Source organism: Trachypithecus francoisi, unplaced genomic scaffold (genome assembly GCF_009764315.1).
Source record: "Trachypithecus francoisi isolate TF-2019V2 unplaced genomic scaffold, Tfra_2.0 Lachesis_group7, whole genome shotgun sequence".
Taxonomy (NCBI): Eukaryota; Metazoa; Chordata; class Mammalia; order Primates; family Cercopithecidae; genus Trachypithecus; species Trachypithecus francoisi.
This window is the reverse complement of record NW_022681472.1, coordinates 50,585,262-50,596,044: the sequence shown is the minus strand read 5'-3', so window position 1 is coordinate 50,596,044 and position 10,783 is coordinate 50,585,262. Positions and strand designations below refer to the sequence as shown.

General features: G+C 37.7%; 1 protein-coding gene across 5 annotated transcripts in view; it reads right to left on the bottom strand.

Annotated features, from left to right (window-relative positions):
• Window positions 1-693: 693 nt before the first annotated feature.
• The window catches only part of DPY19L4 (dpy-19 like 4), a 75,870-nt gene continuing 65,780 nt past the window's right edge, over window positions 694-10,783 (bottom strand). For 3 of the 5 annotated variants that reach the window (XM_033202351.1, XM_033202352.1, XM_033202354.1), the window contains 3 exons: window positions 8,770-8,902; window positions 3,930-4,088; window positions 2,453-3,105 (listed from right to left, as the gene is read on the bottom strand). In XM_033202351.1, the coding sequence (XP_033058242.1) occupies window positions 2,941-3,105; window positions 3,930-4,088; window positions 8,770-8,902 (457 nt within the window). In that variant the 3' untranslated portion in view covers window positions 2,453-2,940. Of the gene's footprint in view, window positions 1,468-1,668; window positions 3,106-3,929; window positions 4,089-8,769; window positions 8,903-10,783 lie in introns of those variants that run through there. The other 2 variants (XR_004435178.1, XM_033202353.1) reach the window with 2 other exon arrangements.

Here is a 10,783-nt window from a genome sequence, read left to right as displayed (position 1 = left end):
TCATGCCTGTAATCCCAGCACTTTGGGAGGCCGAGGTGGGTGGATCATCTGAGGTCAGGAGTTCGAGACCAGCCTGGCCAACATGGCAAAACCCCGTTTCTACTAAAAATACAAAAATTAGCCGGGCGTGGTGGCAGGTGCCTGTAATCCCAGCTACTCGAGAGGCTGAGGCAGGAGAATCACTTGAACCTGGGAGGCAGAGGTTTCAGTGAGCTGAGATCACGCCATTGCACCCTAGCCTGGGAGACAAAATTGAAACTCCATCTCAAATAATAATAATAATAATAATAATAATAATAATAATAATAATAGTAAATTCAAGGCACTTGTATCAGTGAGTTTGCAACATCAAGGGCAAAGAACATTTTTTATTTCTTCCAGAAATTCCTTCCACCCCAAACCCATAAACTCTTCTCCTCTCATAGTATATCTTTATTGTCAAACCTAACAACTGTAAGTTACCTAAGTGGAATTATTTGCACAATTGTGAATCATTTGTTCACTCTACAAATAAGCAAAGAAATAAATTAAATGCTTTCTACTTAAAGTTGTCTAGTACTACTGTTTTAACTACAGTTAAAGTAGAAGCAAATAAACTTATCTGTCCTATTCAATATTGTCATTTCCATAATAAAGCTTACTTTTCCTTTTCAACTGAAGCTGGATGAAAAATTCATTATTTAAAACATCCCATTAACAATTTTTCCAGATCGATTTTATTTAAGAAATAAGTTGACATAAAGAAGCAAAAGCAACTTACTAATATGTCAAACAAAACACAAGTACCAAACCTAATTCAGCACAGGTGACATAATATAAATCGATAAAAATTCAATTAAATATTTCACACTACATAAAAAGTAGGGTGTTCTATTTCCCCTTCAAAATATGGAAGATGACTTTTAAATTACATTGTTTTACATGCTCTAATCACAAGTACTACCATGTGACTATTCATTGTGCGCTTAGGTAACTATGGTCATATTTTCAGAAGGCTTGAAGCAAAATACTAGTGACTCACTAGTCAGATGTACAGAGTCAACCTGAAGTACACTGCCTGCAACTATCTTAACATAGTTAAAAAATTATGTATAAAAGTGAAATGAGAACCACTGAAACTAATCTATCAGATATATGACATCAACATCAAACAATTCTTAAGCTCCAAAAGAGCAAAGCATCTGAGAATTAGTCTAAGAATTCATGTACTTTTACAACATATGTATAACAGAAAATAAAGACAATGGAAAAAGCTCCCTTCTAATGTAGTGTACTTTACAACACATATATAACAGAAAATAAAGACAACGGAGAAATGTTCCCTTCTAATGTAGTAATTTAGAGTACTGAAAATGCAATTTTTGCAGCACTTTAACAAGTTAGAATTATGAAAATCTGTTCACTGAACAGGAGTATAAGGAAAAACTAAACATGTATCCCAACTTATGACACATCTATAGACTACATCTATCCTGAAACTCTTTTTTTTTTTTTTTTTTTTTGAGACGGAGTCTCGCTCTGTCGCCCAGGCTGCAGTGCAGTGGCCGGATCTCAGCTCACTGCAAGCTCCGCCTCCCGGGTTCACGCCATTCTCCTGCCTCAGCCTCCGGAGTAGCTGGGACTACAGGCGCCTGCCACCGCGCCCGGCTAGTTTTTTGTATTTTTTTAGTAGAGACGGGGTTTCACCGTGTTAGCCAGGATGGTCTCCATCTCCTGACCTTGTGATCCGCCCGTCTCGGCCTCCCAAAGTGCTGGGATTACAGGCTTGAGCCACCACGCCCGGCCTATCCTGAAACTCTTAATAAGGCCAAATCAATGTTTTAAAATTTTCTCTTAATAAATGATTAAAAATATAAAAATACTTAAAGGAACATAGCATTCAGACTGTGAAACTGTGTTGTAAATGTTATTACAGTTGTCATTTTTTCTTGATGTTGAAGACTGCATCACAGTTTCATAAATAACATTGCTTGTGTTTTATAATATATCTGCATGCAGAGGTACGTTTAACAACATCTGCATGTATCCGCAGAAACTGTTGCTCATTTTAGAACACATATTTTTATTCTGATAATGATTTAATTTTTTACTTAGTACTTCAGTAGAAAATATGTGAATAGATTGTATGCCCCATATCAGTATTTAAAAAAAAAACCTGAACAACATTCTTTTAAATGTCCATTAAAAAAATATATGTAACAGTTATTGTTTTATCATGATTAGATTGGTATCAAATTAATAGGCATAAGTGAAATAGCTAATCATTTACGAGTCATTTAAAAAATGCAATAACATCATGCACTATGTATTACTAAGAAAGTGCTCACTTATATAAGCAGCAGATGAGGAGAAGAGTATCATGAAAATGCTAGATATATCTTTATGTATATCCTTAAAAATCACTTTCCTTTATATAATTTTCATTTTAATTTAAATGCCACATATCTTCAGCTAACATTTAAATTAGTTTTTATTGTAAAACTTCAGTTGCTATACATCATAAAATACCTTCAGAAACTTGCTTGAAGGTAGGAATAATTCTTTCCTTCTATTAAATAATTATATCACATTAAGTATTTATTAAATGTTATGTTTGAGAAATGTATTCTCACCTAGAACATATTCAAATTCAAGATCAATATTATAATGGAAGATTTTATGGGGAAAATGTTGCAATCAGTAAAAGTGTTAAAGACCATGTAACAGTAAGGAAGATACCTGTCTGGAATATTGCAGAGTGGTATACATCACATTTAATCAAAGGAGAGTAATGCTTGATCTTCTATTTCCCACAGAACTCTGGATCCAGTTAAGAGCAGAAGGGGGAAAGAAGCAGCAATATTTCAAATGTCCATACTCTGATCTGCAAAAGACATGAGTAGGTAGAAGAAAACTGCGTTTTACTTCAGGTAGTCTTTGAAATGAAGGCTCTGTTATTTTTCAAGACTGGAAGGATATCACAGTGTTGATTTTATATACAAAGTAGGATCTGTTCCAGTATACTCTAGTGAAATAGTTCACATATGGAGAATAGTTAATTTTGACCTCATGACAAAATCGCCCATACTTTGAGTAGGTTAGCTTGTCACCTTCTTCACAAACCATCTATTAAAAGACATAAAACATAGTATTAAAAAGCTTATTAAGCTTATAGCAGAAATGCAATCAATATACAAATGACTATTATTTATATGAAAAAACACATTACTGCTAAACATTGTCTATAAAACATCTCACTGTTAGCAAACAGAAGCCTCTTCATAAGTGAGTCACCATGCCCACTATACTCCTGAACTTTCCATTGACACTGAGAAACCAGTATGAAGGCTTCCAATTTTTAAAAGATTTAATCCTAAAATTTAGAAGGCAATATTTCCATAATCCATTATCACTGCTCGGAAGAACCTTATCATGCATCCTACCCAAGGCTGACGTTTTCTTTTGTATGTTGAAAAAATACTTCAAACTACTTTTAATAAGCTGCCCCCATTATTACATAACTCAATTATATTCTTAGTTAAGTTCCAAAAATAAAGTTTAAAGATTACGAGTTTGCCGGGCGCGGTGGCTCAAGCCTGTAATCCCAGCACTTTGGGAGGCCGAGACGGGCGGATCACGAGGTCAGGAGATCGAGACCATCCTGGCTAACCCAGTGAAACCCCGTCTCTACCAAAAAACAAAACACAAAAAACTAGCCGGGCGAGGTGGCGGGCGCCCGTAGTCCCAGCTACTTGGGAGGCTGAGGCAGGAGAATGGCCTAAACTCAGGAGGCGGAGCTTGCAGTGAGCTGAGATCCGGCCACTGCACTGCAGCCTGGGCGACAGAGCGAGGCTCCGTCTCAAAAAAAAAAAAAAAAGATTACGAGTTTAAGTAAAATCGTTTTTCTAAAATAAATAAATAAATAAATAACTTTCCAAATGGTTACTTACATGGCCATTTGCAATGTCTAATAAATCTTTAACCCTACAGCCTCTCATGGTTCCCACCTCATTGCAGATAGCATCCTCTACAATTAGGTAATTAGCTTTGTAAGATGTCAGTATTTTATAAATATCCTCAGCAGATCGCTTTGAATAGATTTGGTAGATCTGAAAGAATACAATTAAAATAAATTTTAAAGGACATTTAAAACTTCAGTAAATTGAAACCATACATCGAGCATCTATTGTGTTCTCAGTACTGAATATTACATATGAAAAATATATTTATTTTTATAAATAAATATAAATATTCATTTATATATTTATCAAAACTCATGTTTGGATTATGTGGTGCTTTTTACCATAATTTTGCTGAACTTATTAGATAATAAGCTCTGGATCTTATTAGATAATAAAGCTTCTCAGTCTTTCTGAAATGTTAATATTGGATCAACTCTTGTTATCCTTCAAAAAGTAATAAAATCACAAATATTAGGCCCATAGTATCATATACTATTTGTCCTGAAAATACTGAGATTTGAAATCTAGAATGAATAAGATTCCAATCTATTTGCAGAATATCCAGTAACTGCCTCCTACCTGTCACCACAGCTGCCTAGCTAGTACCCTCAGTTCCCATGCCAACTGACATGCTAGGAATACCTACTTTCAACATTCTGTGGCACACAGAATGGTAATACATCAAGAGGAAGTGTCTCTCTCATTTCACACTAAATACGTTTCAGTGGGAATGGTTCTATCCTATCCAGCCTATACCTATTGATAGTTATTTACAATTTTATTTATTTTTAAATGTTAAGAAAGTGAAACATACTATTGGGGCATTTATAAAAAAAAAAAAAAATTTCTACGCAATTGTAGTAACATTACTGATAGCCTAGAGCAGAGTTTCTCAACCTTAGCACTCTTCACATTTTTTTTTTTTTTTTTTTGAGACGGAGTCTTGCTCTGTCGCCCAGGCTGGAGTGCAGTGGCCGATCTCAGCTCACTGCAAGCTCCGCCTCCCGGGTTCACGCCATTCTCCTGCCTCAGCCTCCGGAGTAGCTGGAACTACAGGCGCCCGCCACCACGCCCGGCTAATTTTTTGTATTTTTTTAGTAGAGACGGGGTTTCACCGTGTTAGCCAGGATGGTCTCGACCTCCTGACCTCACGATCCGCCCGTCTTGGCCTCCCAAAATGCTGGGATTATGGGCTTGAGCCACGGCACCCGGCCTGCACTATTCACATTTTAGGCCAGATCATTCTTTGTTGGGACAGGAGAGAGGATGTTCTCTGCAATGTAGATCAGCATTCCTGGTCTTTACTCACAAGATGCCCATAGAACCCCTCTTCCTGTTATGACATTGCAACAATCAAAAATGTCTCCAGACACTGCCAAATGTCCCCTCAGGGAACAATCGTCCCAGGTTAGGAATCACTGGCCCAGGGGATTATACAAAGATTAGCCACATATTACGAATTAGAGACTCTGTCTAGGCCGGGCGCGGTGGCTCAAGCCTGTAATCCCAGCACTTTGGGAGGCCGAGACGGGTGGATCACGAGGTCAGGAGATCGAGACCATCCTGGCTAATACAGTGAAACTCTGTCTCTACTTAAAAATACAAAAAACTAGCCGGGCGACGAGGCGGGCGCCTGTAGTCCCAGCTACTCGGGAGGCTGAGGCAGGAGAATGGCGTAAACCCGGGAGGCGGAGCTTGCAGTGAGCTGAGATCCGGCCACTGCACTCCAGCCTGGGTGGCAGAGCAAGACTCCGTCTCAAAAAAAAAAAAAAAAAAAAAAAAAAAGAGACTCTGTCTAATTTAACTGATATGGTCAGCCAGGTGCGGTGTCTCACGCCTATAATCCCAGCACTTTGGGAGACCCAGGCAGGCAGATTAATTGAGGTCAGGAGTTTGAGGCCAGCCTGGCCAACACGGCAAAACCCCATATCTACTAAAAATATGAAAATTAGCTGGGCACGGTGGCATGAACCACTAGTCCTAGCTACTTGGGAGTCTGAGGCAGGAGAATCGCTTAAACCTGGGAGATGGAGGTTGCAGTGAGCCGAGATCACGTCACTGCACTCCAGCCTTTATGAAATTCTCTAAAACTGAAAAACAGAATATTGGGAACTCAGGTTCAGTTCATCATTGCTTTCAGATATGAAGTTACCATTTAAATTCATACCATACAAGAGCGAGACTCCATCTCAAAAGAATAAAATAATTAAAAAATAAATAAATAAATAAATGGCCGGGCATGGTGGCTCACGCCTGTAATCCTAGCACTTTGGGAGGCAGATGTAGGCAGACTGCCTGAGCTCAGGAGTTCAAGACCAACCTGGGCAACATGGTGAAACACTGTCTCTACTAAAATATAAAATATTAGCCAGGCGTGGTGGCGTGCGCCTGTAGTCCCAGCTACTCGGGAGGTTGAGGCAGGAGAACTGTTTGAACCTGGGAGGCAGAGGCTGCAGTGAGCCAAGATTGCGCCACTGCACTCCAGCCTGAGCGAGACTCATCTCCAAAATTAAAAAAAAAAATTGTAATTAAAAATAAATAAACGATATGGTCTCATTTATGAAGTTCAGTTTGGATTTTAGCTTAACAACAAGTTTACTTAATACCTGCTATGTGCTATATACCGTAGAGAAAGAAAAAAAGTTTGAAAAACCATGGTTACTTTTTCTCATAGACAAGTTACATAAAACTTAAAACTCTAAAATGTTTAAATTAAATTAGAACCTAACTAGAACTCTGACCTAATTACAAGTAACTCTGAAATACCATATTAGAAAAGACCAATCAAAAGAAAACAAAGTCACAGAGTTTGTTGTTTTAAATCCACAAAAAACAAAATTCAGGAATATGCTGTCTATATTTTGCCTAAGCAACTCTATGTTTTGGAAGTGCAGCAAATACTCAGCAGAGATGGCTGCTATCTCTCAAGGAGTCATTCTCAGGTAGATCTCCCCGTCTCTATCTCTCCCCTGCCTGCTTCAATCTGTTCTTTCTGCCATGACCAGAATTACGTCTTCAAAGCAGATCTAATCATTCCACTGCCAGGTTTACTAAAAGTCATGTCTCTTAACTGCCTCAAGGATAAATCTAAATTTTTCAGCATGATATTCCAGGTCTGTCAGAATTCAGCCTCATTTTCTTTTCCAGTTTCAAGACTATACAAATTCCTTAGCTCATGTTACTTTTTCAGCCTGGAATCATATATATTTCTTTTCCAAACAAGTTTCTAATCATCCTTCAAAGCCCAGATTGAGGGACTGCCTTTTATGACAACTTCTTAGATTTTTGTAGGCAGAATTGTTTGACTGTTCCTGCTTTTTTACTCCTCTTTGTACACTGTGTGTGTCCATGTGTATGTGTATGCATGCAACGACCACTTAATAGTACAGAGTAATAACATAATAGCTAACTTTAAAATTTTACTGTGTTTCAGGCATTGTACATTATCTCATTTAATTCTCACAAGTAGGAGGTGAGAACTATTATTCTCACCTAATCTCCAGATTTAGTAACTCGCTCAAGGTCACAAAGCTGATACACAGCACAGCTAGCATTTGGGTTCAGGTACTCTGATTCCTGAGTCCGCATTCTTAATCTCTATATTACTGTATTTCTTCCTTAACTTAGAATATGCTTAAAAACTGTATGAAATTATCTAAAATTGAAAAACAGAGTATTGGGAACTCAGGTTCAGTTCATCATTGCTTTCAGATATGAAGTTACCATTTAAAGCCATATCAAACATTCAAAATAATATATTATCTAAACTATAATTAGATACCATTCTAATGTTATACTGAGTCAATACTGCCCATTTATTAAAAAATAAATTAGTGTTTTATAAGCAATAATAGAACTTTAGCTGAGAAAGACAAAGTGTAGTACCAAGACATTAATTGACAGTCTTCTTTTAAAAATTGGATTGAGGGCTGGGCACAGTGACTCACGCCTGTAATCCCAGCATTTTGGGAAGCCAAGGCAGGTGGATCACCTGAGGTCAGGAGTTCGCCACCAGCCTGACCAATATGGTGAAACCCTGTCTCTACTAAAAAATACAAAAATTAACTGGTCATGGTGGCGGATGCCTGTAATTCCAGCTACTCGGGAGACTGAGGCAGAAGAATCACTTGAATCGGGAGGCAGAGGTTGCAGTGGGCCGAGATCGCACCATTGCACTCCAGCCTGGGTGACAGAGCAAGACTCTGTCTCAAAAAAAATAAAAAATAAAAAATAAAATAAAAATTTGATTGACAACAGTATTTTCAAAAGAATGTTAGCCAGCTGTGGTGGCGCATGCCTGTAATCCCAGCTACTCAGGAGGCAGAGGCAGGAGAATCGCTTGAACCAAGGAAGCGGAGGTTGCAGTGGGCCGAGATTGTGACACTGTACTTCAGCCTGGGTGAATTAAAAAATGTTAGCTGGCTGTGGTGGTGGGTGCCTATAATCCTAGCTACTCAAGAGGCTGAGGCAGGAGAATCGCTTGAACCCAGGAAGGGGAGGTTGCAGTGAACTGAGATTGCACAACTGTATTCCAGCCTGGGTAAAATATTACACATTAGGTCCCTTGACACTTTGTGGAACATTAGGTATTTTTCTTAGAAACATATCAATATTATTCATAAAACAAAGAACTTAATATTTTAATTTTGGGTCTCCTCTTGGTTAAATGTATTATTAATTACACAGGTTTTCCGAAACGGAAGTTAATTAACTCTTTTAAAATTGTTTGGACTCTTCTAGCTACCTAGAAGCATACGTATACTGCAGACTATGCTAAAATACAAAGTGCTGGAAAAGAGATCCAAATGTAGAATTCAAAATGCCTTACATTTTCATTTCTCTTGAGAAGATCATCATCATTGTAAAGAGGCAAACTTGTCACCATCCATCCAGTGCATAATTTAATCGCACCCATTAACTGTGGACTCCCTGCAAACACAGCTGCAACTGGAGCTTGCCTTCTGCAAAGAAACATAAAGATTTGCACACTGAAAAGGCGAGTATACTATTTAGATCACTGATCTATATCAACTCTGAAACACCAGAAAACTTACAATGTTTATACATTTAAATTTCAATGTCAGTTTTCATTTCATTTCATTTATGGATTCATTAAAAAAAAAAGGGGCACCTAACTATGCACCAGACACTTGCGCTGAAGATACAGAAACTTTTCTAAAAAGAGGGAGCAGGGGGAAGGCAATAAGAAGTAAACATATATATTGGGTGGTGATAATATGATTAAAAATAATGCAGAGTAAGGGGACAGTAACCAGAATATATTATTTTAGATAAGGTGACTAGTTCAGTGGTGATACTGTGAATTCTCAACTCCATCTTTTGCAAATTAACTACGTACAACCCAACTTCTTCCTAATCCACCTCTCCTTCTGCTCCTTCTCTGTTTTTACCCATGTGTCTGTCTCTAGGCGGAAAATATAGGACTTCTCCACTCTGAATCATTATCCCAAGTCCCAGACAGATGCTACTTGCAAGGTGGAAAACCTACAAGCAGGTCCCAAAGGGCTGTTCTAATACATTCACTTATTTATTCACTGTCTGAATTTAACATTAAGCACCTACCTCTATGTGCTAGGGATAGTGCCAGGCTATCGAAAGAAAGAGATGGCATATATGGCCATAGTCCTCAATAGTGAGGAAGCAGATATAAAACACAGTAATTGTACCCAGTAACATAAATGTTCAATAGGTAATTGTTTGGGCTTTTGCTGTCTTTGAAAATACTGTGGTAAATCATACAGAGATGTAACTTCCTCTTTTGTTAATGACAACACAAGGCAGTATTCAACAATAGCAAATAGAATTCACAAAAGTATTAATGGGCAATAGTTAAGGATGATCTAAAGAAAACTATTTTTATAAAATAGAAGATATGTTATAGTAACAAGACATTATAATAAAACCTATTCTTGTTTCTGTATACCTATTCTATAAATCAATTTAAAATTTCTAGAAACACTTTTTGTCTTTTTTCCCATATTTTTCTGGTCTTTTTTGATAGTATTTCATCACTTTTTCATGTCTTCTTATCTTCTTTTATGTCTTTAATAAATTTCAATGTAGTTATTTCGTAGTCTCCATCCATGGAATAGACTGGTTACAAAAATGGCCACAATAATTCTTCTCCCTATGGTCACAGTCTTGGAGGGAATGCTAGTCATCATCATGTGACTTGCTTTGGCCAATAGGACAATAGTAAGCACCATGTAAGCAGTGACTTAAAACATGCTTGACATTGAGAATTGCCCTCTCTTGCTGCTCTTGGGAATTCTACAACTACCACCTTGTAAACAAGCCCAAGCTAACCTGCTAGATGATGAGAGATAGAGGGCCAAGTCAGTTTGATCCCCTCAGCTGACACAGAGCCAACCCTAGACTTGTGACAGAGACCCTGCCAGACTATCCAGTCCCAGTGAAGCTGGCCCAGACCAAAAGAATCCTCCCCAGCACCCTAACCCTGCTAATTCTCAAGATGGTGTGGAATAACCCATGTTTATTGTTTGTAGGCCACTAAGTTTTGTGGCATTCTGTTATGCAGCAAACCCTAAATGATGATACAAATTTTATTATCAGAAATAGCTAGAGGTCTAATTCCGCTGTTTATCACAAGCTTCGTTGAACTGCTTATGTGTTTTATAATTTTAGAGCTTACCTTCATGAAACTTTACTTATGGAATCCTGTATAACATGGGTTGAAGATGTGTCACACATTCCAGACCAACTCCAAACCACTTTTAACGCTAATTTTTTAATTTGGGGTTTCTTAGATTAGACAAGCATAATTTCAAATTACACTAGACAAGTATAATTTCAAACTATAA